Genomic DNA, 26,914 nt, shown 5'->3' on the forward strand with positions numbered 1-26,914 from the left:
CACAGTGCTCTACCCTTTCTCTTCCTCTACCATTAATGGTGCCACCCGTTGGGAAGTACTCTTGGCATACTTCCGTTCCTCTAAGGCCATCATTAATGTCTACCTAAATGGCATTGTCATGGCCCAGGGCTCTCAGCCCAACTTCCTCTTTCTTGATAGGAGTCTTCCATCTCTCATCAACTTCCTCGCTTCTCCCGCCAGTCCTTCTGTCCTTCTGCCTCCGCTGTGGCCCCTCTTCCCCCACCGACAGGTCACCACATTCCTGTACCCCTCCTCGGAAGACTTTGTAAAGTGGAAACCAGGTCCACCTAGCTACCCTCAACTATCGCTCTGCAGTCAAACACTCCTCTGACATCTGCCACCTCCTTGAGGATCTCGACCACCTTGCTCTCACCGAGACATGGTTCATGGCCATCTCGGTCACAGGTTTTGACACTACTCCCAGAGGGCTACAATATCCTCTCCAAGCCCAGGCCGTACCAGTCCGGGGGCGGAGTGGCCCTGATCTTCCCTGAATGGGTCCATGCTACTATCATGCCCACTCAGTCCTACTCCTCCTTTCAATGCCTCATCTGCAGACTTGGTGTCTCTCCTATCCTCTCGCTGACTCTTGCCACCATCTCCAGGCCACCTGGCCCGGTCACCCTCTTCCTCTCAGAATGGTTCAACCTCCCCTCTTCTCTCCTGGCCTCCGCCTCCAAGCTTCTCCTCCTCTGAGACTTCAATATTCACCTTTACTCCCCTGATGCAGCCTCTGGACTGTTCCGCAGCCTCTGACTCTTTGTCTCTCCATTCTTCCCTATGGTGCGTCACACTCAGCCAGACACACCTTTGATGCTCTCATCTCTGCTGACATCCCCATCTCCAACGCTCTCACTATTCCTCTTTCCTGGTCTGATCATAATCTCCTGTCCTCTCACCTGGAGCTCCTGGGTCCCCCGGCTAAGATCCGACCTGCACTGCCAGTGTCTTTCTCGCTCATTCGACCTATGATGCAAGTGTCAGTTGCTGCTTTTGCGGCCACCTTCACTTCCTCCCCAAACTCCTTACTGACTCTCACTCTGACATAGCCCTTAATAAGCTTCAACTAGCCATCTTCAACACCCTCAACATCCTTGCCCCAGCCATGAAGATTCACATGAAGCCTGGTACCAAGTGCAACTCCTAGTATGACTCCGACCTGGCCTCTCTGAAATGCAAGTGCAAAGCTGTTGACCGGAAGTGGCAGGCTTCGAGCACATCCTCGGACAAACTGGCATGCTGCCTGCTCCAAAGGCAATACAGACTCTCCATCTGCTCGAAGAAGAGGTCCTAAAATCAAGCATGCATCTCTGAGGCCACTAACAACGGGGCTGAACTTTTCAAAATCTGCGAGGAACTCGCCAATCCTACTACAGTCTCCATTTCTCCCCTGCCTTCCCTGGCCCACTACACTGCAATGGCCTCTCACTTCATCACTAAAACTCAGAACATCCTGTCCTCACTCTCCAAGACACCACTCCCTTCTCCCTCGTCCACTCTCAGGCCTCTCTTGGACTCCCTCCCCTTCCCTACTATTCTTCTCTTTCTCCGCATATCACCTGATGAGGTTACTAGACAAGTCCGCTCTATGAAAGTCTCATCCAAACAGGTGCTCCCCTGCTCCTCCAGAACTATCAAGGAAAACACTGTCTGCTTTGCTCCAGCCTTGGCTGATTTCTGCAATCACTCCTTTGCCACTGGATCTTTTCCCTCACTTTTCAAGCACTTTGTGCACCCTCCCCTCAAGAAGGCTTCTGCTGACCCTTTCCGTCTGACTAACTGCTGCCCTATCTCCATTATCCACTTCCTGAGCCAACTCTTGGAGAAGCTAGCCATCTCACACCTTATCTACCACACTGAATCTGTTGGTTGTCTCCACAACCACTGTTAGGGAGAATTCTCATAAATGTGCTAATTCCCTTCACCTTGGAGACCTTCCAGCAGCTTTGCTGGATTTTGAGGACTTGATTTTTTTACCTGGAGAGAGTGCAAGCCTTTTTTCCCCACTCCTTCATATATTTGATGTGCGTTTTACTCTTGTGTTCTTTGATTATGGAGTTTTAGACAACTACATAGGCATCATCTTTTCATTTGTGTCACACAGTACCCTCAGTACAGTGACACAGGAAAGCATTTTAGGCTGTCCAAGGTTTAAAATACCTTCTCTGGGATAAACTACTGTTTCAAAGAGAAAGTAATGTGAAATTGACTTTACTAGTCTTTTCCAAATTCCTAGACCCAGCACAACCTATCTTACAATAGAGTGCTGGAGGGGTGACTTATTATCCCCTATGTCTAGAAACTCATGTAGCAGTCAAATGCTACCCTTTCCTCTCGCAATGGCTGGTGGCAGTGGTTTTACAACGAACTACCACGATTTATCCCGATAGCGTTAAATCGCGGGAGCCATGTTTTTCAAGATGGCGTCTGAGCCTCCTTTGTTTAAACGGGTCCCAGTATTCTTTCTTCGGCATTTCTTTTTGGAAAGGTCCTTCTAGAGTTTGTCTCTTCATGCCAAACCAGGTTTGGTCCCTTTGTTCCTACGCCTTTGGCGGGCTTCAGGACTGAAGACCGCCTCTGGCGCCCGAGTGTCTGGGGTGGCCAGGAAGTGAGGGAGGTGTCCGAAACTCCCTGTGCTTAGTCTCCTAAGAGACACAAATGCAATCGGCCGTGATTGGCTGACTGACTGTCCGGCAAGGACAGCCACCCTGCTGGGTGAGTGGCAGCTAGGCTGGAATGAAAGGGAGAAAACTGTTTGAAAGGCGAGTCTCTTGGCTTGGAAGGCAGAGTCGACCACTGGAACGAAAGAATCGAAGACAAGCTGGAAGAGGACGGCTGCTGCAACTCATGGACCTTTGGTTTGCCCACCGGTGAAGCCCTGCTGCAGGTCCGAATTGCCAAGTTCATCTCAACAGAGAAGCCCTTCAAGGACGACTTCTCCCTTTGAGTCGGTGGAACCAATAAACTCGTAAGCCACCTGGATACCATTCTCGGAGCTGGTTGTATTTTCCTCAGAGTGCTGCAGGAAACCGCATAGCCAGGGAGTAGGACACCAGTTTGTGTGCTTGACGACAGCTACCAGAATTGAAGATTTGCCTTTGCCAGCTTTTTGACCAGTCGCCGTGCAGTGCAAGAGTTCCCCGACGTCCTCCCTCTTGTCCCCACGACTAGCTCAGTAACTGCAGGAACAGCCAGGAACAGACATCTTCAACTGCATCTTTTTCTTCATTGTAAGGTACTGTGAAAACCTGACCGAGAGAACTTAACTCTCACTGCGAAAGTGCTTGGAAGTTTGGCAACTTACAGGCCTAGTCAGCTTGTGATCCAACATATGAATCTTACAAACTACTTCGGAGAACTTTGGCAAAGACTTTTCCATTTAACTTCCAGAACTGCTTTATCCTATACAAGGCTTTAGTCCATTGCGTTTGGCCTAACCTATTGCATTGAATCAACTCCACTGGGGAATAAACTATTTGCACTGTTTAAGAGTAACTGTAATATTTGTTTTATTAATTTATGCCTTTTGCTCCTTCTTCAAATGCTCTCAATGCCATTTTGCTCCTCCTTCAAAGTAGTTTAAATCCCTCAGAACCTGATATTGTGAAGTACTGAAGTATATTTTTGTGCGATATAGATTGCCTCCTTCTAGTGAAAGTTTTCTAACTGACTGTAATAAATTAATAAGTGGTTTACCAAGAAACCTTGAGTATAAGAGTCTATTTGAATACTTGTAATTAAAGACATCTATGTAACACCCTTACAGCTCACATTCCCTCTTTGAGATAAGCCTGACTGATCAGCAGCGCTGCCACAAAACTGTAGTACAGACTTATACCAACGGTTGGTTTGGCTTACACCAGTAGTCCTAGTTGTGTATAGTGGTCCCAAAGGGTACTGCATACAAACTCTGCCTAACAACCACCAGTCTGGCGTCAGAGCTGCCAGAGGCCAAAAACTGCACTCCTGAACACCAGTGAAGACTTGCTCTCTAATCTCGATTCCAACTCTCCTTCTGTTCTCATCCTTATTGAAATTTCCTCTGCCTTTGATACAGTCAATCATGCTACCCTTACAAATCGGTTCTGCGATACTCTTGGCACCATAGAGTGCCTCAGCAGTGAAGAAGTTGCATACAGATGCAGCAGCTACAGGACCCAGTCTCTAGCTTTTTGGTCTTCAGACAAAAGAAAGGACACTGGATGTGAGATTGCAGCAGTAGTCAAGAAGAAAGGCTTCCAGTAAAGGATTCTTTGGTGCTTATCATGGCATTGTGGTTTTGCCGCCCTTTTCAAGACACCAGATGAAGAACAGTTCATGTCCGATAGATTAGTCTCGCTTCCTCAGTCCACCACTCTGGGGAGGGGACTGCAAGGAATGGAATCTTGCTCTTGGAGGTCCAGCAGGAGTCTACCAAAGTGTTTGCAAGATTTGTTCTTCGGAAGACTATGCACAGACCTCAGCCTCAGGGTATTGGCAGTTTGCAGCCCAGCCAGGTCACAGCTCATCATGGGATGGCTCGAAATGCAGTTCTTCCTGAGACTGATTGGTGCCACCAGCCTAAGGGTCGGAGTCGTCACCTTCAGGACTCTTCAGTCGTATTGAAGGAAGGGTAAGCACAGTCAGTTACTCAGCAGGCATCTTTAGTCGCTAGAAGAAGCTACACCCATCTTCTCTTCTTGCTCATCAGATTCAGCCCCAGTGGTCGACTAGTGTTCAGCTTCCAGATCCAGGCCATTTATCCATGAACCCAGCCAATCAGCACTCATGCTACATTCAAACTTTGAGAGGTGGCTGTCCTTTTGAAGACAGCCAGCCTGCCAGTTAGGACTGGTTCCATGCAGGCATGCTAGAAGACAAAGGACTGTAGAGTTTCGGACTCCTCACTCATTTCAGTCTTCATAGACACTCTGGAGACTGTGTGGGCTACCCAAGGGATACCTGCCGAAGACAAAAAGTCAAACCAGGATCCCGCTCACCCAGCACAGCAGGAGAAGGAACAAGAAAGGACAAGCACACAAGAAATGGCAATAAATAAATAAATAAATAAAAAAAATAAATACAGCCACAGTTTGGGGTCAATGGTGACCCTTCTGTCCATTACCGGGGCTGTGGACACAGCCTGCGGGTAAAAACGACAAAAAAAGTCAGTAGAACACGTCCACTGGCACCAATCAATCAGGTAGGCTTGTCACTGAATACAAATGTTACAGCAGCAGTGAGAAAGGGGATATAGGGTAACCCCACAGCACTCCACATATGGTGGGGTGTGCTGATCTCACAATATCAAATCTACAAGGGATCAAAAGTATCCATCTACCCTTGGGAACATTAGTTCACACAAGGAGAATAAGGGAAAATAAAGGGAATCCCAAAGGCTCCCCAGCAACATGCACAAAAAGTGCTGTGTACTAAAGGTATAGGAATGTATGATTCCAATAATAAAGTTTGAAAAGACACACAAAATGACTTCCATAGATAAGAGTAAAAGAAAGGGTGAGTGGGGGAGGGGGGCAAGGGTCCCACTCACTCAGTAACAGAAAACAAATCTTCAAATCCAGCAAAAAGTGCTGGAGCCTCACAGGTGAAGGTGATTTGGCATATTATGAAAATTTGACCTAACACATGGATTTACAGTAAATAGAATAACACCCGTCTACTTGCTCGCCAATTCCGACAGCACAATTGGGTATAATTATGGTTACACCGTGGTAGATTTTGGGAGGCTATATATATTGTGCCCGTCTAAGATTTAGATTCCTAGAAGGGAACAGGAGTACGATGTTAGCGGTATAGCCAATTACATTATTGCAGACTGTTTTTTTACAACAGTATTATTTATAATGTTCAAGTAAATGTTGGATTACACGTTTAAACTGTATAGGGCATTTATTCACAACATCTAAATGTAATAATTAACAAAGTTAATAAGACTTGATTCCATGATTTTCTAAGGCCCATGACAATTTTGTTGTCCAACAGTAAGGGATAGCAGTTTCCCTTATGCCAAGCACAAAGAACTAACTCTCGCCAGAGGTTTAGACTGGTTACAGCAGTATTTGGAATCACAACAATGTCCAAAGCCACAGGGGGCATTTTGATTACATCTGTGGTAGATCTTACACTCTAGCAAGCAGGGTAGGAGGACAATCCTTACTAGCCATGCTTTCTAAGCCCTCATGAAAGTAGCCTAACTGTTCCTCCCCTGCACACGTTATCACATGCACTGGGTAAGAAAGTCACTCGCTAAGACATTCCAGTTTATGTTGTGAAGTAGTACCCAGCGAGGGTCAACCAGAATGTAAGAAACATTCTGATTGGCCCTCGCCAGGTCCATACCTCGCCCGGAATACCTCGGCCGGGATTCCATTCTTTTGTCCCCAGTGGGGGGCGTGGCAGCCCCTCAGCCAATAAGGAGGCTCGAAATGGGTCCATCCCCACTCCGAGCCGCCAGCCAGGCTGGAGGTTGCCTTCCTCCCCCACCGGGGATTCAGGTACGTTTTTTGCTTCGTTCAGGTCTATAACTATGGGCCCCGGGCATTACCTGACTCAGTACTACCCCGCGGCTCGGGGCATATGCTCAAGTATATGAAATTACTGATTGATCAGATTACAAAAACGGCAAATAATGGATTCCACATGGGAGGAAAGAACCCACAACTTGACTTTAACTAGGCATGCAAGCACAATGGACAGTGAAAAAAGGGGTGATGCCCCGCATGGCATCTCAAGAATAGTACAGAAAGGAAAACGTGGCAGCCATATTTAATTTGGGCAATATCACAGCACACATGTAGTAACGGTCCACTATTTACAGAATGTTGTGGATTGCAAATACCAAGCAAGACAATCTTCAGATACCTCTTGCTACAGTCCGTTTCCCAGACTACTCCCTCACATTTAAAACTCACAGCAGTCTAGTCATTTCATTGGGTGTCCTATTTCTAACTAGCATACTGGAAACAGGAAGTGGCCCACTAGACGCTCTCAAGAGAAATCTCGCTCAGCCCATTTACAAGGAAGAAGCCCAAAACTCCCAAAAAGCAAGAAAATGCAAGTTGTTTTGTGCTTTTGACCCAGAAAAACACCAAATCATACGACAAAGAGAAACTTGAAGGTAAAGTTTTATGCAATTGCATGACAATAGGGAACATCATTTTAAAATTGACAATTTTCTCCTTATGGGTTACATCAACTCTTATTAACCTGGAGGAACACCATTAAAAAAAATTTAATAAAGGAAATCTGCTGCTTTTGCCCAATGCTGTGTGGATTCCTATAAGGAAACTGGCAAAGGGAGTATGCTTTTGTTGAGACGTAGTACACTATTACAATTCCTAGGATGATGTGATCTTTGCCCATTCCTGCGCCGCCACCCTCTGCCCAAAGCTCTTCGTATTGGTTTAAATACATCTTATCAAGTTACTGGTTATTCATATAATATAGACAATTTGAGCTGTGTGCGTTTCTTTGATGCCATATGTTTGTCCTGGAAAAGTGACCACTGATCATTCTGTTGGATTGGTGAACAACGCATTAGTAAAAACAAATACCAGAACAAAACAAACCAACGACAATATGAGACTTCAACGCAAGTAAAAACCTCCCTTTCTCATACCCTACATGCACCGTTCTCTTATATTCAAAGGAACACATGCATTTGAACGAAAGGGGAGGTCCACACAGGGCAAGGAATCATACTGAAACAATGATGCAAGCAGGGAACAAAGTCCCACCATACAAGACTTTTATACTAGCTGCGTTCTCACATGTAAGTTAGTGTTATCAGGAAGCACAGAATTAAGCAGTACATTAGTGGAGCTGGGTATACTCCTCAGAGGTCCACACACGGTCTGAGGCAGGTGAGCATGCTTATAGTGTGACTACCATCTGCTAAAGCAACTTGTCCTAAGAAAGTTGGAACCTAAAACATGCTTACATATGCCAAACATGGGAAACACGTAAGAAGCAAGAGATGTGGATCCAAACATAGCGGCACACTATGCAAAGAGTCTTCCTCACAAGGACATGAGCAGTAAAGCCTTAAGCCTCACCTAGGCAAGAAAAAGTTGATTAAATACGGCAGTTCGCAGTGCCTACTCAATATTATAATGTAACAGTGTGCTAGGGGAGTACATAACAGTTTTTAAATTTCAGACTTCCAACACATGTTTTAGGATTGCTATACTTTTTATGCCAATGGGCCTCATTATAGGTTTGCTGGTCCAGTAACAACGGTACCAGTAAGCTTGCTGGTACAGTTGTTCCCGGACCAGCAAACTGAGTTCTGCTCACAGGTGCCTTTTTGCCCACCAGGTCTGACCTGGCGGGCGGACCGGCACCCGCGAGCAGACCATGTCGGATGCACCGCCACCATTCCTGAATGGTGCCGGTGTATCCGGCCTCCCCATTCCCATTGAGCCCTATTCGGCTCAATGGGAATGGGGAGCATTTCTTTTCCTGGTGCCCGAGAATGGGCAATTACCGGGTCAGGCGGGCCGTAATGACCCAGTAATTGCCCATTCCTGGGGCGCCGAGAATAAAATGATACCGGCACAGCTGCTGCCGGTCTCATAATGAGGCCCAATGTCTTCTTAAACTGAACAGGTTTTTAAAACTGTTGTGCTGGAAGTCCATGATTCAAAGTATCTAACAACTAAACTGCAATCTTACACCTACCTACAAATGCAGCCATCTGAGCAGCCGTTCTTCCAACAGAATTGACAGCATCTGTGTCTGCTCCTGCCTCCAACATCATCATAGTAATTATTTTTTTGCCTAAATGTAAGAGCACACAGTCACACAAGTTAGGCTTTAGTACATATTACAACAATCATCATGACAGAAACTATAGCTTACTTTTGTTTTCCCTCTATGCTTCTAAAAACAAACAAATAAATTCTAACAATTAGAGCAACCAGCAGCCACTTACCTGCCCACAGTAACACGATTCAATTCTTCGTAACCTCTTAAAACTGCAGATAAAATGTGTGCATAATACATATTTTTCCCCACTATTACCAACAAAGACTTATCAAGGAACTGCTGCATGCCCTCCTCCCCCTCTTTTCCAATATATGTTTTGTGTGTGTGTCATTTAAAATAAGGTCATAATGAATCACATCAAATTCCTGCATGTTTTGGTTTAGTGAAGCTGTGTCACCAATTTAGAATGCACACAATTTCAGATCAACCTCCCCAACCTGAGTGAATGGTTTTCAGATTCTATTGAAAAAATATAAATGGAAAAGAAATTCGTCTCATCTCTTTACAAATTCATCAATGTCCAAGAAGAAAACATCACATGGTACTACATGAAAAAATGGGAAATCACGTTAGGGAAACAAATCCCGAGCACGCAATGGACGTACCTATGGCACATCATTCCCAAGTGGACGCGAGCAATTCAAACAAAGGAAGCATGGATCAAGGTGATGATCCAATGGCATTACACTCCGGAAAGGCTACACAAAATGTTCCCGACAACCCAAGATAGCTGCTGGAGGGGATGTGACACAGTGGGCACCTGGAGGCATATCTGGTGGGACTGTCGGGAACTACAACAATTCTGGACGGAAGTGAAAGACAAGATGCAGGAAATGTTCATGGGAACGGACAACCTAGAAGAAGAAGTTTGGATGTGCGGAATGTGGGATCCCAAAGATAGAACTCTAAACAAGACACAAAAACGAAACTTCATGGGGTTCCTCATAGCGGCCTGGTTGGCAATAGCACAAAAATGGAAACAAAAGACCCCCCCAACGATGCAAGAATGGCTCCACAGGATATGGACATATGTAACGATGGAAAGAATAACGTATAACCTACAAGGGAACAGACAGCGATTCGCTACAGACTGGGGACACACCATAGAATACCTGCAAAGTGATTACATGCTCCAATGGTGCCCACATAACATTCGTATCTTAGATATGTTCACAAGCTAAGCCCGAAGCAAACATGGGACAGTAGGAACTGCAGAGAAACCAATACCGGTGGGGAGGGAGGGGGGCGGGAAGGGGAAGTTGGGGACAATGTTGTGTCCCGATGTTAATGTCTAAGAAATGTCAATAAAAAAATCCATTATAAGAAAAAATATAAATGCCCCTCACTTGTGCATTCCATATCAATGTCGCTATGCAGTTTCAGAATGGAGGGGGTCACCTGGGATTAACATTCACACAATACATTTAGGGGAATAAAAAGAACTTTAAACTTGCTCCATTTTCCCCATTTCTTATTAAATAGGTATGGCCTTGAACAAGGCCCAATTATACAAATACCATCCAGTTTCAGCACTAATGGCGACCGTAGCGCTTCATCATAACAGATTTTCCAGAGTCAGATACCCCTCCTCAGTGCTCAGACCTTTCTTTTAAAGGGTCCAAAATGAGAATGTGGTAGCATGGCGAGCAGCCAGGCATTTCTTGTGAGGGCAGTAGCTTGGTACAAAGAAATTGTAGCATAACTATGGTCCAAAGAAACACTATGTACTGTACAAATAAAGGGTTTATTTAAATACAAGTAGACCAAGATACATCTCGGGAAAGGTAAGTAGTAAGTACTATCAACATCATATAAACACAATCATAAAAATCAACTAATTACTTATGGATTACAACCCAAAGTATAACCGTATTAAGAATACAATCAGTAGTCAAGGTTAGTCAATCCTACAAAATATTCAAGGTGGCAGTCAGCTATTATTGTGGCAATAAGCCCCGAGACTGCGGGCCAATACCGCCCCAGGTAATGCCCCCGGGGCCGTAGTTACTTAACAAAGCCCGGGGGCATTACCTGCGGCGGTATTGGCCCACAGTCGAGGGGCTTATTGCCATTAGTACCCCGGCCCGTCAGACCGGGATACTAATTGCTTTTTTTTCCTAATCCGAAACACTTAACAAAAAAAACCCCAAAAAATAAAAAAACTTTTTAAAAATGGCTGCCGGGAAAGCGAAAACAGTCTGTTTTCCCTTTCTATGGCGGCCATCGGGAGCGGGTGCGCTGGGAACACTCTGTTCAGAATATTAAAATGTAGCAACATCTATTACTTCTCAGAAGGGGGGAACCCCCATTCAAAGTTGTATACTTTTTATAGAGGCAGAATGCAACTCAAAGGGAAGCATAAACTTATGACACTTTGTAACGTCTTCTTTCATAGAAACACAGTTACCACACAAACTTGTTTAGCAACTAGTACTGACTTGTTACACTTCAAGACAGAATCCTTATCTTATACAGTCCTTCCCTAATCTATAGCATGAGTTTTCTCAGAGGCAGAAGAGGGACCCTAGTGGTATATGTGGCATCTGTAGGCATGTCAGGATAGGTTCCAGTTGCAGTAAACTCAATCCTCCAGAGGATATCTTCTTAAACAAGTAGGTATTAGCTTCAGAGTTAGTTCAAGTGTTTAGGGACTTCAGAGAAGGCTCCCTACGTGGGTTCCAGTAGTAGGCATAGGCTAGTGGTATGGGCAAACTCCCAACCACACAAATCGCCCATTCAGCCTCACAGGCTGCACACCAGACTTAAGGTAAGTATTACCAAAGCCCACACAGTACCTTCGGAGAAAAGAAGAACTTTGGAGTGGGTGCCTTCATGATGCAGCAGCACAGGGCCCAGTACCCGGTTTCTTGGTCTGGAGACGAAAGAACTGGACACTGGATGGGACCATGCAGCAGCAGTTGTCAGAGGAGGGAGCCAGCAAAGGTTTATTCACAGATTCAGGCGGCTCTTTCCAGCAGCAAGATCAAGAACGAATATTGCTGGTCGCATTCTCCTCACTCTCTCGGTCCTGCACTCTGGTAAGGGGCCTTCAGGGATTCAAATATTGTCTTTGGAGATCCAGCAGGAGTCCACCAAAGTTTCAGACAGATTCGGACTTCGGAAGACCATGCACCGCACTCAGGCTCGAAAATGTGCACACTCTAAGCAATATAATGTGGCGTTATGCACCCGTGGGTGGCTACAACATGGCGGGGCAGGGAAGGCAGCCTGTGGGTTCTGTGGAACGCGGGTTAAGATCAGGAGGTTTCAGCCCATGATCCACAGAACTAGATTGGCTGTGCCGGCTACCCCGGTGCAAATATATTCTTTCAAGACCAACCAGAACCCTGACTCTTTGGTTACGTCAGCTTTTACTTAAACTATGTGAAATACAATGAATTTAATGTCTGTTGTTGCTTCAGTGTGCATTGAAAAGAAGATCTTGCCCTTAAAAATGGTCTAGCTGCACACAATGTGTCTCCTGCTTTGCAAAACACCTCAGTCTTTAGAATGTGGCTATCCCCAAGATATAAATTCAGTCTAGCTGCACAAATAATATCTCTTGTGCATACTCTCCAGACTACCTCTTTGCACCCACCTACATGCCTGCTCAACATGTGTAACTAGCAGGGAATTGGCCTCCTCTACCGACCTTCATATTGGATAAAATGCACACACACATTGTATGACTCACTGACATATTTCCCATACTTGGACTCAGTCCCCAAGGGTGTTCACCCTATAGCGTGTTGAGACCAGAAGAGCCCCAAAGAGGACGAGACTCTCACTTATACTGGTGAGTCCAAACAATCTCAAGACAACATGCATTTCGAGACATCCCACGACGAGCTGTGACCTTCACCGGCTGCAAACCACCAATACCCTGGGACCTGTGGCCATTGTGTAGTGCATTGCTTTTCAAAGTTCGAATCCTCCCGAAACTTTGATGAACTCCTTCTGCACCTCCTGAGTCAAGATTCCACTCCTTGAGGTTCCCTCACTAGAGTGCTGGACTGAGAAAGTGACACAAATCGACCGGGTGGTAATCGCTCTTCACTGGTGCTTTGAAAAGGGCACCAAAATCGCAGAACCATGAAGAATCCTCTGCCCGAGCCTCTTCACTAGACTGTTGCTGCAAGATATTTCCAGTGTCCCTTCTTTCGTATGCATGGCCAAGATTCCAGTGACCAGGTCTGCTGCTGCTGCATCTTCTTCACGTTTAAGGTACTATGAGACTCTTGGTAGAACTTACCTTAAATTGCTTTGCTGCTCCAGTGTTGCTAGTGCCAATTTGTGTGTTTGGGAGTTTATCCATACATGTTCGCCCAGGCCTAACGTCGGTGTACCTACATGGAGCCTTCTACGAAGTCCTTTACCCCTTTTCCCTAACAGAGTGTGTACTTACTTGCTACAGAAGACTTTCTCTGGTGCATTTGGACTTTCTACAGCTTGTGCCTGGCCTGCTTGACCCTCCAATCTTATCCTGAGACTCTCATAACATAATGGGATGAATCTGATGATGTAATCACTCCTTTCTCTGAGGTAGCCTCTCCTCATGGGGAGAGGGGACATCAGCCGCTACCTGATTGTGACCCTTGGGGTGGCTATTTGAGGGAGGACCACATGGGCAGTCGACCCCCCGTGAGTGGATCAACACCATTGGGGTGAGACATGGTATCCCCATTCCCTTTTAGGGACACCCCTTCAGTACCTCATGACATATTGTGGCAGCAATCCTCAATATTGTCCAACACTTGGTCATAGAACTATCATGTAGTTACATCAGTAACAAAGACTGCCACAAGGAAGAGAGCAACTGGAATGAAGTTTGCTCAGCTAGACCACAGTGAGCGTTCTAGCTGTTGGAGAAATCTGATTGGCCCCAAACGGCTTCCTTCAGTAATGCAGGAGTTCAAAGACGAATCCGTGGAGAAACGCAGAGTGATCCGGCCGGCAAGGGGAATTCAAGCTGCTAGGTGGACATGCGAGCAAGAAGACGAAACAGAATCCAGGAGGCAGCAAGCAAACAGAGGCGGCATGGAGAAAGGGGGAGGCAGCATCTGGACCGGAGACACATTGCTACAGGCAAGAGAGACGCCGAAGCATGCCTTTTTTTTTTCTTTTTTCTTTAACATATGTGTACTTTTCAAGCTAACACCTTAGAGTTCCGTTTAGAATGAGAGGGTTAGGATAGGATTTCGGACACAGGACATTTTTGCTTTGGACATCTTGACACAGGACAGACCTTTAGTTTTTGGTTGAGATAGGGAAATACCTCCTAGATTAGGGACAGTGAGGCATTTTCCAACCCCTTTATTATTTAAATAAAAGGTATATCAATCACATGAGTTATCTGGGTCCGTGTCTCATTCCTAGTTCCACACAACAGGGATGGACTGCTAAAGCCTAAGGCCTGTGGGAAAATATTACAAGTATGTACCTGCTTTATGTTTTGTTTCACCCATTATTACCTGAAAAAGATATTTTGTAAAGTTATTACAAAAGTTTTATTTACCTTTGAATTTCTACTAGAAGTCTAAAATTATTACAAACGTGATTTACACACTGTAAAGATTATATTAGTTGTTCTAAGTTACTTAGAGTGTTTTAGTACTTACCTTTCTGAAGACTCACCTTTACATTAGTGTATATATAAAATAAAGCATTATTTCTATATCACTTTTTGTCCCTACAGCCCTTCTCCCTCCTATATTACACCTGGATGCTCAGCCATTGCTTCCAAACCTTTTGGGGAGTTCAGGTCTATGCTAATATTTGGAGCCCTGTACACTAAAAATGAGAGTCTCGTACAGTTCACCTTTAGTATAAATGTTAAAGGTATTTGTACCGCACACCGTCACCAACGGAGTTGGTCCCCAGGTGCTCTGGCGGATCTGCAGATGAGAAGGTGGGATGGGTTAGTAGGTGAAGCGGGAGTAGGATAGTGAGAGGAGTGGTGTTCTGTTGGCAGCTTCAACTCGGTATACACCGGGTGCTGAGCTTCGGTGCAAGTATTGGATCGATGTCAGTCCTCGTGTGCTGTTGGTGTTGCTTATGTGTTGTTGCGGTGTTGTGAAGTGCGTGCGGGTTGTTATGCGAGAGATGGTTGTGTGAGATTTTTGAGTGAGATAAGTTGAGCAAAGATTAGTTTTTTGTTAGTTGGTTGTATAAAGTTTAACAGAAGTTCAGAAATCTGTCCGAGTGTGGCACTCGCCAGTCCTCCCAATCTCATCAGGGTGGGCAAGGGGTTACGTCTGGCAGGGTTTGGTTTGTGTAGGGCGCTCCCTGTGCTGTTCTAACGCGCTCTGTAAGTGTTCTGATTGCTCCTCGCCGTTCTATTCTAGCCAGCTCTGTAGGTGTTCAAAAGTATTTGTTACGCTGCCACAATTGCCAATTTAACCAAAACAGCTTTTAAATAGAGTTTCTATGGTGCAAAGTTTTGAATCTGCATCTAGATTACTTCTTCCATGTACAGTAAAAAAAAAAGTTTAAAAAAAAATTACTAAAAAAGTGCTCCTTTAAAAAACAATGTTTGCATGTTATAAAATCACTGGATGATTTATTTGACGCTTTCACTTTATGTGCAGTTCGATTATGACAAGCACAGTTCTTGTTTTCAGTTCTGTCTATCAAGGAAGCCAGTGACTGATGAAAATGTGCATTTATTTAAAGTTCTTTAGGCCCCTCTAACTTTACACTGAGGCAGTCTAAAAGGGGCCTTTAATTCACACCCACAGTACCTAGTAGTGAAAGCATACATGCTGTGCTTCCTAACTAATAACAGCAGGGTACGGTGCTGCAATGCTGCCTTTAACGTGCAAGATACAAAAAGAAGATCACATGCAATACCCATTAAGCAAGTGCATAGGTTATACAATATTCATAAATACACATTAAAAACGGCAATGATGAAATCATAAAATGTGATTAAAACAGCCAATACATACAAATGTGTACAATTAGCACTCGGTTAGTGCATAAAAGTGACTAGCGGGGAAAAAAGTGATGAGTGGCAAGTAACACATTGTAAATAGACTAGATGGTTTCAGCGCACAGCGCCTTCTATTCAAGGCTGTATAGATACATTTGGCCACTTAATAAACCACATCAAGTTTATCAGTCGATTTACATAAAATCCTTGCACCCTCTATAGTTCGTATATGTGCCCTCAACAAAGAGATATTTCAATCTAAAAAAGGAGCCATCAAAAAGCAACATAAAGTGGACCTGGATTCCCCCCCCCCCCCCCCCAATTCTACAAACCGGCCACATTTCCGTGCCAGAATTGGTCCAAGTACTAGTGAACGCAGCCACTTTTAAAAGGTGTTCAACCCGAATTTGATATACAAAGCAAATGTAAACTGGGGTTGAATGAGGTCTAGGTATTCTCTGAAGCCGGGTTCCCGTTTACTTAACAGATATAGGGGTCAAAGGCCCATGCTCTGCCATACGTTTTCCAACCTCGATCTTGACAATGCAGATGCCACCATTTTTGTTCTGGTTTTGCTCTCATGGTCCATAAAAGACGGATTTTCCCATTTGACCTCCAAGTTCCTGGATACCAACCACCTTTTACATGGGCAAGCCACGACAAGGCTCTTTCCCACCCATCAAGTGCTAAAATGTGCTGCAAAGATTCCCTATATTTAGATAGACCGGAGTTCACCACAATCTGATCCAGTAAAACACCTGCCTCCGATCCAGTTCAACAACAATTGGGTGCAAGGTACATTCCATTTATATTTGGGGTACTTGTGGGCACCAAAAGAAGCTTTTATAGGAATCTGTTTCCAATAAAAGCAAGGTTTTTAACATTTGCAAATCCCCAGATATCGGCACCATATGGAGACAAGGCTTTTGCCTGGAACTGGTACAACTTGAGAGCAGAGCTGACAGCCCCTCCTCTAGGTGTAAAATATGTTTCCACAGCTTCACTATTCTTTTATGAAGTCAGACAGGCCTTGTTTAATTGGGCTAACCATGATCCGTTATCGACAAACCATCCACAATTATATTCAGAGAACGAGACCTTGAGTGTTTCGGTCTGAAGATTATTGCCATAGTTTTTCCTGTGTTGATCTTAAAATCGAATTGGTTGAATTTACTAATAAATGCCATCGACAGTCCTCTGTAGACCCATGGAGACGTACCCAACAAGACTGCATCATCCACAAAAAAAAAAAAAAGAGAATCTGTTCCCAACTCTTGGAGGATCCAAACAATTAATTACCAAATCTTCAATAAATTAATTGATGTAGATATTAACCAAAAAGGGGAGCAAGAATGCACCCATGGTCTTCCCCCTTTTACACAAAGTGGCTCAGTTACCTCGCCTGCAAGTCCCCAACTCGCAACCACCTGGTTATCTGAATAGAATAGCTTGATCAACTGCACGAGCTGGGGAGAGACAGTCCTATTCTTAGGAACTTGCCAAAGAAGACTAGGAGACACCCCATCAAAACGCTGTTCTCAGATCTACAAAAACTGCGTAGATCGTGGTTTTACTTATCACTGTGTATTTCTGCAAGATCAAGTGTAATCTGAAACTTTGGGCAAGAGCACTTTTACCTTCCCGAAAAACCTGCTAGAAGGTGGTTTACATTTTTTTTGTATCCTAGCAGTCCTGTAAGTGCTTCAAAAGAACTTGGCAAAAATGTTCACTGATGAGTCCAACAGTGAAATAAGGCGATAGTTGCCAGGGCATCCCAACCTTTTGTAGATCTGCACATTGCCATGACCTAGGGAATATGTCAAACACCACTGCCGCACTGAAAAGTCACCAGACTACAGGAATCAGGTCTATAGCGATTTTATCTGGCCCGGGGGCCTTTCCTTTTTTCCTGGGATCTTATTGCAAGCTCAATTTTTTGCGTGGAGAGCCAAAGTAATCCCTCCGTTTGGCAGCTCCGGCCTTAAAGTATTTGGCAAGGTGACCTCATCTTTAATACGGACAGGAGAATCCCTGTATAGGCCTTCAAAGTGTGCACGCCATGTCTCTCGTGGGATGCTACACTGTATGGTGTTCTCACCACCAGGTTCTTTATTGCATACCCTCTTCCAAAATACACTTAATGTTGCTCACCCTTCATCAGTATTTCACGATCCCCCGACACCATAAATGTACCTTTTTTTTGTATCCCGGTCTGGATCGCTGCTTTGTCTGCCTAACATTAGCTGCCTTGGAAAAGGAAAAGACCCTCTTTTTAGCTCATTTTCCCAAGCAACCACAGTTGGGCAAGAATTGATGTAGTAACCCTATGGGAGACTTCACTACCCTGGTCCTCTTGGTATTAGGTAAACCACCTATTGGTATAGGACTGTATTACACAGGTTTGTAGTGTGACTAAGTAGCCAGACTTTTCCCAAGAGGGGTAAATGTGAGCTGTAGCTATGAAATCCACCAATATAAGTATCCAAATAACACTTACACTCAAGATTTCTAGTTAAAATAATTATTTCTATTTAATAAGTTATTTTTAAATAAGTATTCTATAAAAAGGGCAATGTGCAACAATAAAAATACTCTTCAAAATGCGTTCTCAGAATCAATACAATGCAAGTGGATACTCTTTAGAGATGCTTCATACACACTTCCTACAGCCTGAGATGACTTCACTAACTAGGACAGTAATGGCATGTATATATCACTTTTGTACTTTGTAATTCTGAGGTCGGTAGAAAGGAAAGGTTAAAGGAAGGAAAAAGGTTAAACAGATTATCAGAGCATGTGAGCACTTTATATCTTCCAATGAAGTCTAGATAAAAACCTTTCTCAGCAATATTAGTTTAAAACCAATGCATCACCTACGAGGGACAGTAAAAATCAAAGTCAATGGAATAGAAGAGTATGCAGGGAGCCAGAACAGCCAAAGTCAATTGGAGCAAAGTCTATGGAGCTGAGGCACTTCTTAGCTAGCAAAAAGGTCTTGCACAAAGTTAGAAGTGTTGAAGAAAAATCCCTGTAGGGCCACACGCTGTTACACTTGTGAAAGTAAGAGTTGAGATCAACTCTAGAAAAGCAGCTACTGCAAGTCTCAACTGAGAAGAGCAAGCTATAGACAATGAGGTAAGTACCCCAAAGTCAGAACATTACCTTTGGTTAGAAGAGGGTCCAGCTGGCTTCTGTCTGGTTGCAGCAATGCAGTTGCTGTGTTCCTGGGCCTCAATCGTGGTAACAAGAGGGAGGATGCCTGGGGACTCCTGCGGCGGCAATTCTTTGGTCGGTGGCAGCTACGGGCTCTTTTCGGATCAGCAGCACTCTGTGGTTTCAGCGTTCGGTAAATAGAACCACCGCAGATCTTGGACACCGGTTGGGCTTCCTTCACTCCTCGAGTCCAGCACTCTGGTGAGGTGACTTGAGCTTTGACCGTCCTGCTTCGGGATGGTCCTCAGGAGGGTTCCATGTTCTTTCATCGCCTGCAATTTCTCCTGGAGCTTTTGGACGGCTTACAGACCGTGCACCAGACTACGGATTTCTCAACCCCTGGCACTCAGTATCTGCAGCAGCAAAGTAGTACAGCCAGTTGTGGGAAGGTCTTCCGGCAAAGATCGTCTCAGGGTTAGTTGGTCCCACTAACCCAAGGGAGGAAGAAGTCCTTTCCGGAGCTTCTCTCGTCGATTAGAAAAAGGAGTTTCAGCACAGCAGCAGGGCTTCAGCAGGCAGTTCAACGGTCCAGGAGGATGCAGCAAACTTTGTTCACGGTTTCTTCGACGGGATGTCCTTCACAGTAATCGACTCAGTCTTCAGTCCAAGAAGCCTCGCCTTTTATGCAGGTTTCTCCCATTCATGCACAGCCTAGCTGCCACTCACACAGCAGGGTGGTTGTCCTCCAAGGACAGCCAGCCAATTAGGACTGGGTGTCTTCAGGTAACCATGGAGACAAAGGACAGGGGAGTTTTGGGCACCTCCCGCACTTCCTGCAGACACACTGGAGCCAGAGGTGGGTTTCAGTACTGAAGCCCGCCAAAGACAAAATGAACAAAGAGGTCAAACCTGGTTTGGCGCACAGAGTAAAAAAGACCTCACAAACAGAAAATGGCAAAAAAAGAAGACCAGGGCCATTTTGACAAAATGGTCACCAATGGGTGCTATACTGCAGCTGAGGATTCAGCCTACGGTAGAAAAGCAAAATGGTAGGAAAATTAAACCACTGCCACCAGCCATTTAAAGTAGGACGGATTACAAAACAAAATGTTGTTACATAAGTAGGAAAAGGGGCTACTAAATAACCCCCCAGCACTTCACATAAGATGGGGTGTGCTGGATTTACAAAGAGAAAAGTGTGCTGGACCTTCAAAGAGAAAAGGTACGTAAAGTCAATTTCACTTTACTATTCTTGGGAACTGTAGTTCACCAAGAAAAGGTAGTTTAACCTTAGATGAAATCTAAAGGATTTCTCCAACACTGCACTGAAGTAAGGTACATGCCTATGGAGTTCGTCAGACTCCAAAAACAAGGAAATATAAAATCCAAAATCAGATCAAAACACATGAGAGAGTGAGAAAAAGGGCTCACTCACTCCAGGGTTAAAATTAAAAAAGTCCTAAAATCCAGCAAAAGAGCTGGGGTCTCTAAGGTTAAAGGGAATTAGCACAGAAATGAGAATTCTCCCCAACAACCACCTTATATTGGACATTCTTTACCTTTTTGCGTAAAAAAAAAAAATGGTATGCAATTACCTTCCTTCCATTTGTTACAGTTGCTAATGGCAATAATGCCTTCCGCGACAGGGTGTACCAGGAGATATTGCAATGCTGGCTTCATTAAGGCCCTTGCCTGGGCCCATTAAGGTGGTTGGCCAGCCATTTACACCAAGTACAGCACTTCAAAGGCCTATTGGCGTGCTCAAATTGTTGCACCCATTACTTTTTGGTTTATAAGGCAGGTTGAATTGCCTGCATGGCAATGCAGGGTTTATTGGTTGCTTTGCAGAGGAGAGTACCACCTTTTTGCAGTCACTAGGATAGTGTGCATTGGTAACATCTTCGACTATATAGAGGGAAGAGGCATTATACCAAGAACTAATTATGCAATGGTCATGCCTTCAGGAATTCAGGAACCCAGGGCAGGGAAATGTCTCTATTGAGATGTATTTACATATGCAAAGCAGGTCTCAAACGGGGAATTGGAATGGAGCCAGCTCGTCAATACCAACCTATTAACCTGCTTTTGCAGTCATGGATGCTAGGTAAGAATTTCATACTAATGATAAATCGCCCTGAACTGTGTCAACTCCAGAACCTTTTGCTTTTAACTAACTGTCCCTAGGTGAAGGGGAATCTTTTCCCCACTCACCTAGTCTTTTACTCCTTGGGTGATCGTTTAATGTCCAACCATAGTGTATGGTTGAAGTTTCAGTTTCCTACGACTTTTGGCCTTAGGCTGGGTTGGCCCGATGGGCTTCCCTGTTAATTTCTCTTTGATGTACTTGGGTGAACTACAGTTCCCAAGTAGTAAAGAGGGATTTTCATCCCCCTTTACATTTTATATAGTGAGCCAGCACACCCCACCTTATATGGAGTGCTGTGGGGATACCCTGTATCCCCTTTCTTACTTACCTGGTAACATTTTGTAATTGCAAGCTTTACATGAATGGCTGGTTGCAGTGGTTTTACCTGTATGACTTAGACTTTATTACTCGCAGGCTTTTAATTCAGCCTCAGTAAGGCACAGAAGGGCCATCATTTTTTCTAAAATGGTGGGCTTCTTTTTTCGTCACTTCTTGTGGGCTTTCTGTCTGAGGACTTGCCCTGCCATTCTAGGCAGGAACGACCTTGGTCTTCGGCGGGAATCCTGTGGATTCCCCGCCCAGACTCCAGAGTGTCTGGAAAGGCAGAAAGCGAGGGAAGAGTCCAGAACTCTGCAGCCCTTTGTCTTCCACCATGCCTGAAAGGAAACCACTCCCAGTGGGGGGGGTGGCTGTCCCGAATGGACAGTCAGACCGCCCCTTATTGTAAAACGCAGGGAGAGAATGCAGAGGTTGTGCTGTAGTTCCTGATAAAATCTCTGTACCTGGAAGTTGCTGACAAGTGGACCACTGAAGCTGAAACCGAAGAGGAAGATGAAGAAACGACAGACGAAGTGTTTTCAAGCGACCAGAGAACCTGCTGAAACCCTTCCTTCCAATTTACTTGTGGATCCCGAAAAGGACGACCCTGATCCAGAGCCTAATGAGATTCACTAGACTCAAGAAGACCTGCATTTTGCACCATTCCACCTCATGCTGCGACCTTGCGGGGCTGCAATATCCCAAAACCCTGGGACCCCCAGCAAGTGTGCGGGCATGGTCTTCCGAAACAAGCTGAAACTTTGTGGCAGTTATAGGTATATACTGTTCGTTGAATCTGCATTCCACTATTCAGAAAAGCATCCCGATAACAGGTTTGGTTGATTATGTGATTTCTTTGCCGAGTGTCACTGCATAACTGACAAGGTCTAGTACCCTTGTATTACAGAAAGTAATCTAAAAGTAACTAACGGTTTTTACTCTCCATGCATAGGTGTGGCCTATACTGAATGTGTATGAGAAGGTCGGACTTCCCTAGAATTACTGTTAGGTATTCTGAAGAAGGTTTTATGCTTTGGTCTGTGTACCTTGAAGCATTGTGTTGTGTTTTTTAAATGTGTGTACGACTCTATGACCAGTACTTACCCCAAGACTTAACTTGCCCTACTTGTATTTATAATAAACCCTTTTTTTTTATAAGACTTCTGGTTGTAAGTGTTTTTATTGAATCATTGGTATACTACAGGTTCTATGTACTTTCCTACAGCCTTCTCTCCCTCCTAAGATAGGCCTAGCTGCTCTGTCCACGCTACCACATACTCAGGTGGTACAGCCTTATACTAAGAGTGGAGTCTTGTACGGTCTCAGTGAATGATTTTACTAAGTTGGACTTCGGAAAAAGTGTCTTAACACTGGTGAAGGTCTTCTTGTGTTGTGCACAAAGGGCATGGACATAGCTGTAAGCAGACAGGTCAGTTGAACTCAATGGTCTTCCTTCTAATGAAAGGGTTTAAATAACCATTATAAAATAGCATGCACGAGTCTGACTTTTTGACCGCAACCACGTTTTAAGCAATTGAATCAGATTTGTACCCTTTAATAAAGTAAAGTACACCTCAAAGTGTAAAAGAGAAATGGAGTATGGACAAGAAAAAAATAAATATATATGATCAAATAAATCTTCCCCCCGCGTATTTTTATCAACATACAACCTTAATCATTGTGTTATGTGGAATTGATCAATCATAATTTTACATAGAGTCAAAGAACAGGAATAGGCATAGAGTCCAAAGGTGTGCGCTTTGCACATTTCAAAAAATATCTATGTTGCAGTGGGAGAGCCCTGCAGCGGTGCTGTGGTTAAATGTCTGGGTATGCATATCAATGGCCAGTGAAGAGTAACTTGATAGGCCTGACGGAATTTCTCAATAAATCAAGTCAAAGATTGCATTTGTGACTAATGCATATGTTATACTGTATTTATTAATGGTGTTCATTAACAAACTTAAGGGCTGCACGATTGTGCGGGTTACCATATATTACATATTTATACATTGTTTTGTACACTTACAAAGATCAAGAAGAATTGAACGGTTTGAAATGTACATTTACCAGAGAGTCCAGCAAACATCAATGCGGTATATCCATGTTCATGCTCATTGCAGTTGACATCAGCCCCATGCTTTAACAATAGCTTGCACATGTCTGCTTGACCCTTATACGCTGCATGCATCAGAGGGGTCATCCCATGCTTAGGAGAGAAGAAATGGAGAGTTTGTGTTAAGTGCACTCATTTCAAGATCTATGAAATAATCATTGTCAAAGCTTAAACAAATAGTCACCTAAGCAGTACAATGAAATGGAAAGGCAGCGGTTTAATGAAGACCCGTAGGTGTAGCATTTAAATACACCAGACTGGCTATTTATGAAGAAGATCTGGGAGAAGAATTACCTCCCACCCACCTTTTTTCAAATCAAGAATGTATCCAAGCATCACACAAATGAACGACCCCTTCCAAGAGGCCTACCTTTTAAACATGTAGTTTCCTTTCAGGACAAAGAAACAAATATATAATTTCCCCCCCCCACCCCCTCCCCCCGAGGGAAAATATAAAAAACAGAACATATTTGAGTGCCGATATACTGCTACATCTCTTATTAACGGGATATAGAATTCAAGTTTCTACCAAGTTATTAATTATATTTTTCTCTTCAATCATCGGGGACGAAGGGGGAGCAAGAGCATTTCAACCACAGAAAACAGTACATGAATTTACATTGAGCAAAGACAGTGTAGGACTATATAAACCAGTGTAGGGGTCGCAAAAGTGCAGCTCAAGCAGCCTACCAGGATTATGGTAAACATAGCACACTAAATGTATTCACAACTGAGATATAAAATGATCAAGTGTAGAGTAACTACTTAAGCATCGACTGCCACTGCCCTACGACCCAAGGTAACATTTTAAGGGGGATTACAGAGTATGCAAAAGATAGCATCAGAACCCAATAGTGCTCCTGTTACATAATCCATTTTAAAATCCACACCGGGCCCAGCAACCAATGCCAAGTATTGGGTCAATCTCTTTTTCAACTGGGTGAAATCATAAAAGCAAAAGGTCTCCACTCATCACCAAGTTTTGAACTGACCACCTGAAATTGGAAGGGGTGCTGTTCGCCAGTCTAAATTGGTTTTTCCACCATTAAAATGATCTAAAAAAAGTCTGAAGGTACCATGATACCAAGTGGTTATTCAAAATAAGAATACTATGGATTTCAAACAGAATTGGTTGACTAATCTCTACAATGCACCAATCTGCCTGCTGGAAACCATTACAAAAACTACAACAGTGAACGATTAAAAGTAAGAACACTAACTGGTAGCCTGATAACGCACACCATTTTCCAAATGAGTTGTAGAAGGAAGACTGGAGAACTGTCAATGTAGCACAACTGGCAGGCTGAGTGGAAGCGGAACTCTAGCAAGCTCTGCTGATGGATTCCAGAACCAAGCCACTGAGTGGTGAATTTATGACAAGGACTCACGTTCAGAACTTCCTCAAGAGATACACATATGGCCCACATAGGATGCTTCAGAACACCGGATTCCATCATGCCATTAAGTACCAAGACCTGGATGAGTAAACTAGGACACCTGAGACTATAATGTATCCCTACTGGGAGCATGAGAATCCTAAAGGACATCGTTATCCAAGAGAAATAGAACATCCCTCTTTACAGCCCAAGCGCCAACCCCCGAAGGTGGTGTAAGGAACTCATGGTGACAACAGTAAAGACAGACAAGTGATGTTTATTAAACTGTAAATGCAGGGTGGAAAAACGCCTAACCTAAATTTAAATCTAAGATGGGAACAAGCGTTGACCATCAAACGAAAAATAAGGCAGTCCTTGTGGCGTGTCAAAGTAAAAAATGCCTACACTAAAAAAAAATATTGCCAAGTCCTTCCAACTAATTACAGAAAGAGTGTGGGATAAGGTATTCAGATAAAGGGAAAGTGTTCACAAATACAAATAATAAGTCAGGATGTGATTGCCTTGAGGCCCTTACCCACGATTTTAGCACGGGACAAGGTGGGACTTGGAGCACAGCATAGCTTCAGCCTTCCCAGCACGAGCTAACTGTTCCGTAGTAGCCATCAGGTTCTTCATAGGATAGGTCGCCTTTCAATAAAAGTCTCTTGCCTTCAAGGCCTGATGCTTTCACCAAACACACACAAAGGTCTTGTTCTAATAACACGTTGGGTGATGGCTTCACCCCTGGGTCACCCTCTTCTGGGTGCAGACCCCTCTCAAGTCGTATTCAATGAATTTACAAAACAGGCATTTTCTCAGTGGTAACTTTGGGTGGTAACTTTCCACCCCTGAATCTCCCTCGCCCGGGCTCGGACCCCAAATGACAAGGGGGACTCTTCACCCCCCCTTGTCTTGCAATACTTCTAGCTTTCACAAATCTACTGTTCTTTTTAAACAGTTCTTCGGGCTTTGCCCCTGGTTGTCTGCTTCCCTTTGTCGGGTTCACTCTTGCCAATCTTTATGAAAACAGTTCATGTACCAATCTTCATCATGCAGGATTCACTTCCCTTAGCTTTCATAATCATCTGTCGGTCAAAGACTTTCGACGGTACAAAGGATTTTACAAGACCCTTGTATGCCCACTTTGAAATTTCTTTGCCTATTCCCAAGGCCTTCTGGTTACGGTAGTCTTAACTGTTGGTTAATCACCCAGAGATTCTTGAGTGAGCACCCACGTGGCTCTGCTGCTGGTTTTCCCCCTTCAAAATATTTAACAGTTCTTTGTTCAAAGTTCAAATTGATACTTTTTGATCAACACAGTTCTGTTTCTTATCGGTTCTCCCCTCAACTCACCGGCGGTGATGAACCGCTTGGCTTTCTTACTCCTTGGAGTCAAGATTGGTACCACCGAGACAAGCGTCTCTCCCAGGCTTGGTAGTCAGCAGAGGGTCTCGTGTACCACAGACATCTGCTGCAGCACACGTTGGCTATTGTTCACAGACTTATTATTCCCTCTGCAGAGGCTTCACAGGCTTTGGTCGGAAAGGGCAAGGTTGACTCTCTCCTCGTCACCCTCTCGGTCTGTGCCACCTTTCTCCTCCTCTTGAACTGCCTTGCTGAGTTAGCTTGTACGTTGTGCGGTCTGCCTTGCTCGTACTGTGCTGTCGTGCTCCACCTTTTATCCCTGTCGGGAAGGGAAAGGGCCGTCGGGTGTGTGCAATTCTGATCAATTGCCCGACTTTGCCTGACCCTTGTATTGGAACATGTCAGGTAAATGGCTCTGGTGTTAGTCCGTTGTCTTTCGTTTTGTGCGAAAGTGTTCTCGTCAGAAAAGGGGTGGGGGGCAGTGTTTTGGAATATCCTATGTTGTAGGATGGGGAAAAGGTGTTGAAAGGGGAGGTGGGATACAGCGTCTTGCCAGTTGGAGTCCCACTCCCCAAGGACCCCCCCATCCAGGTGATCCTCCCTCACTGGTCCACCCCCAGGAACTGGATCCAATAGCGATGGCCGTGTCCTGGCCACCTGGATGACAGATCCCCCAGGGACTAGCTAGGGAGACACCTTCAGTTTTCTCACAGTGGATAAAC

The 26,914-nt window shown here is 44.5% G+C and overlaps 1 protein-coding gene across 2 annotated transcripts in view; it reads right to left on the bottom strand.

Moving 5' to 3' along the window:
- Window positions 1-26,914, bottom strand: part of ANKMY2 (ankyrin repeat and MYND domain containing 2) — a 422,909-nt gene that overhangs the window by 333,293 nt on the left and 62,702 nt on the right. For both annotated transcript variants that reach the window (XM_069648608.1, XM_069648609.1), the window contains 2 exons: window positions 23,406-23,544; window positions 8,701-8,799 (listed from right to left, as the gene is read on the bottom strand). In XM_069648608.1, the coding sequence (XP_069504709.1) occupies window positions 8,701-8,799; window positions 23,406-23,544 (238 nt within the window). The remainder of the gene's footprint in view (window positions 1-8,700; window positions 8,800-23,405; window positions 23,545-26,914) is intronic.

Source organism: Ambystoma mexicanum, chromosome 2q (genome assembly GCF_040938575.1).
Source record: "Ambystoma mexicanum isolate Mex_15411 chromosome 2q, UKY_AmexF1_1, whole genome shotgun sequence".
NCBI lineage: Eukaryota > Metazoa > Chordata > Amphibia > Caudata > Ambystomatidae > Ambystoma > Ambystoma mexicanum.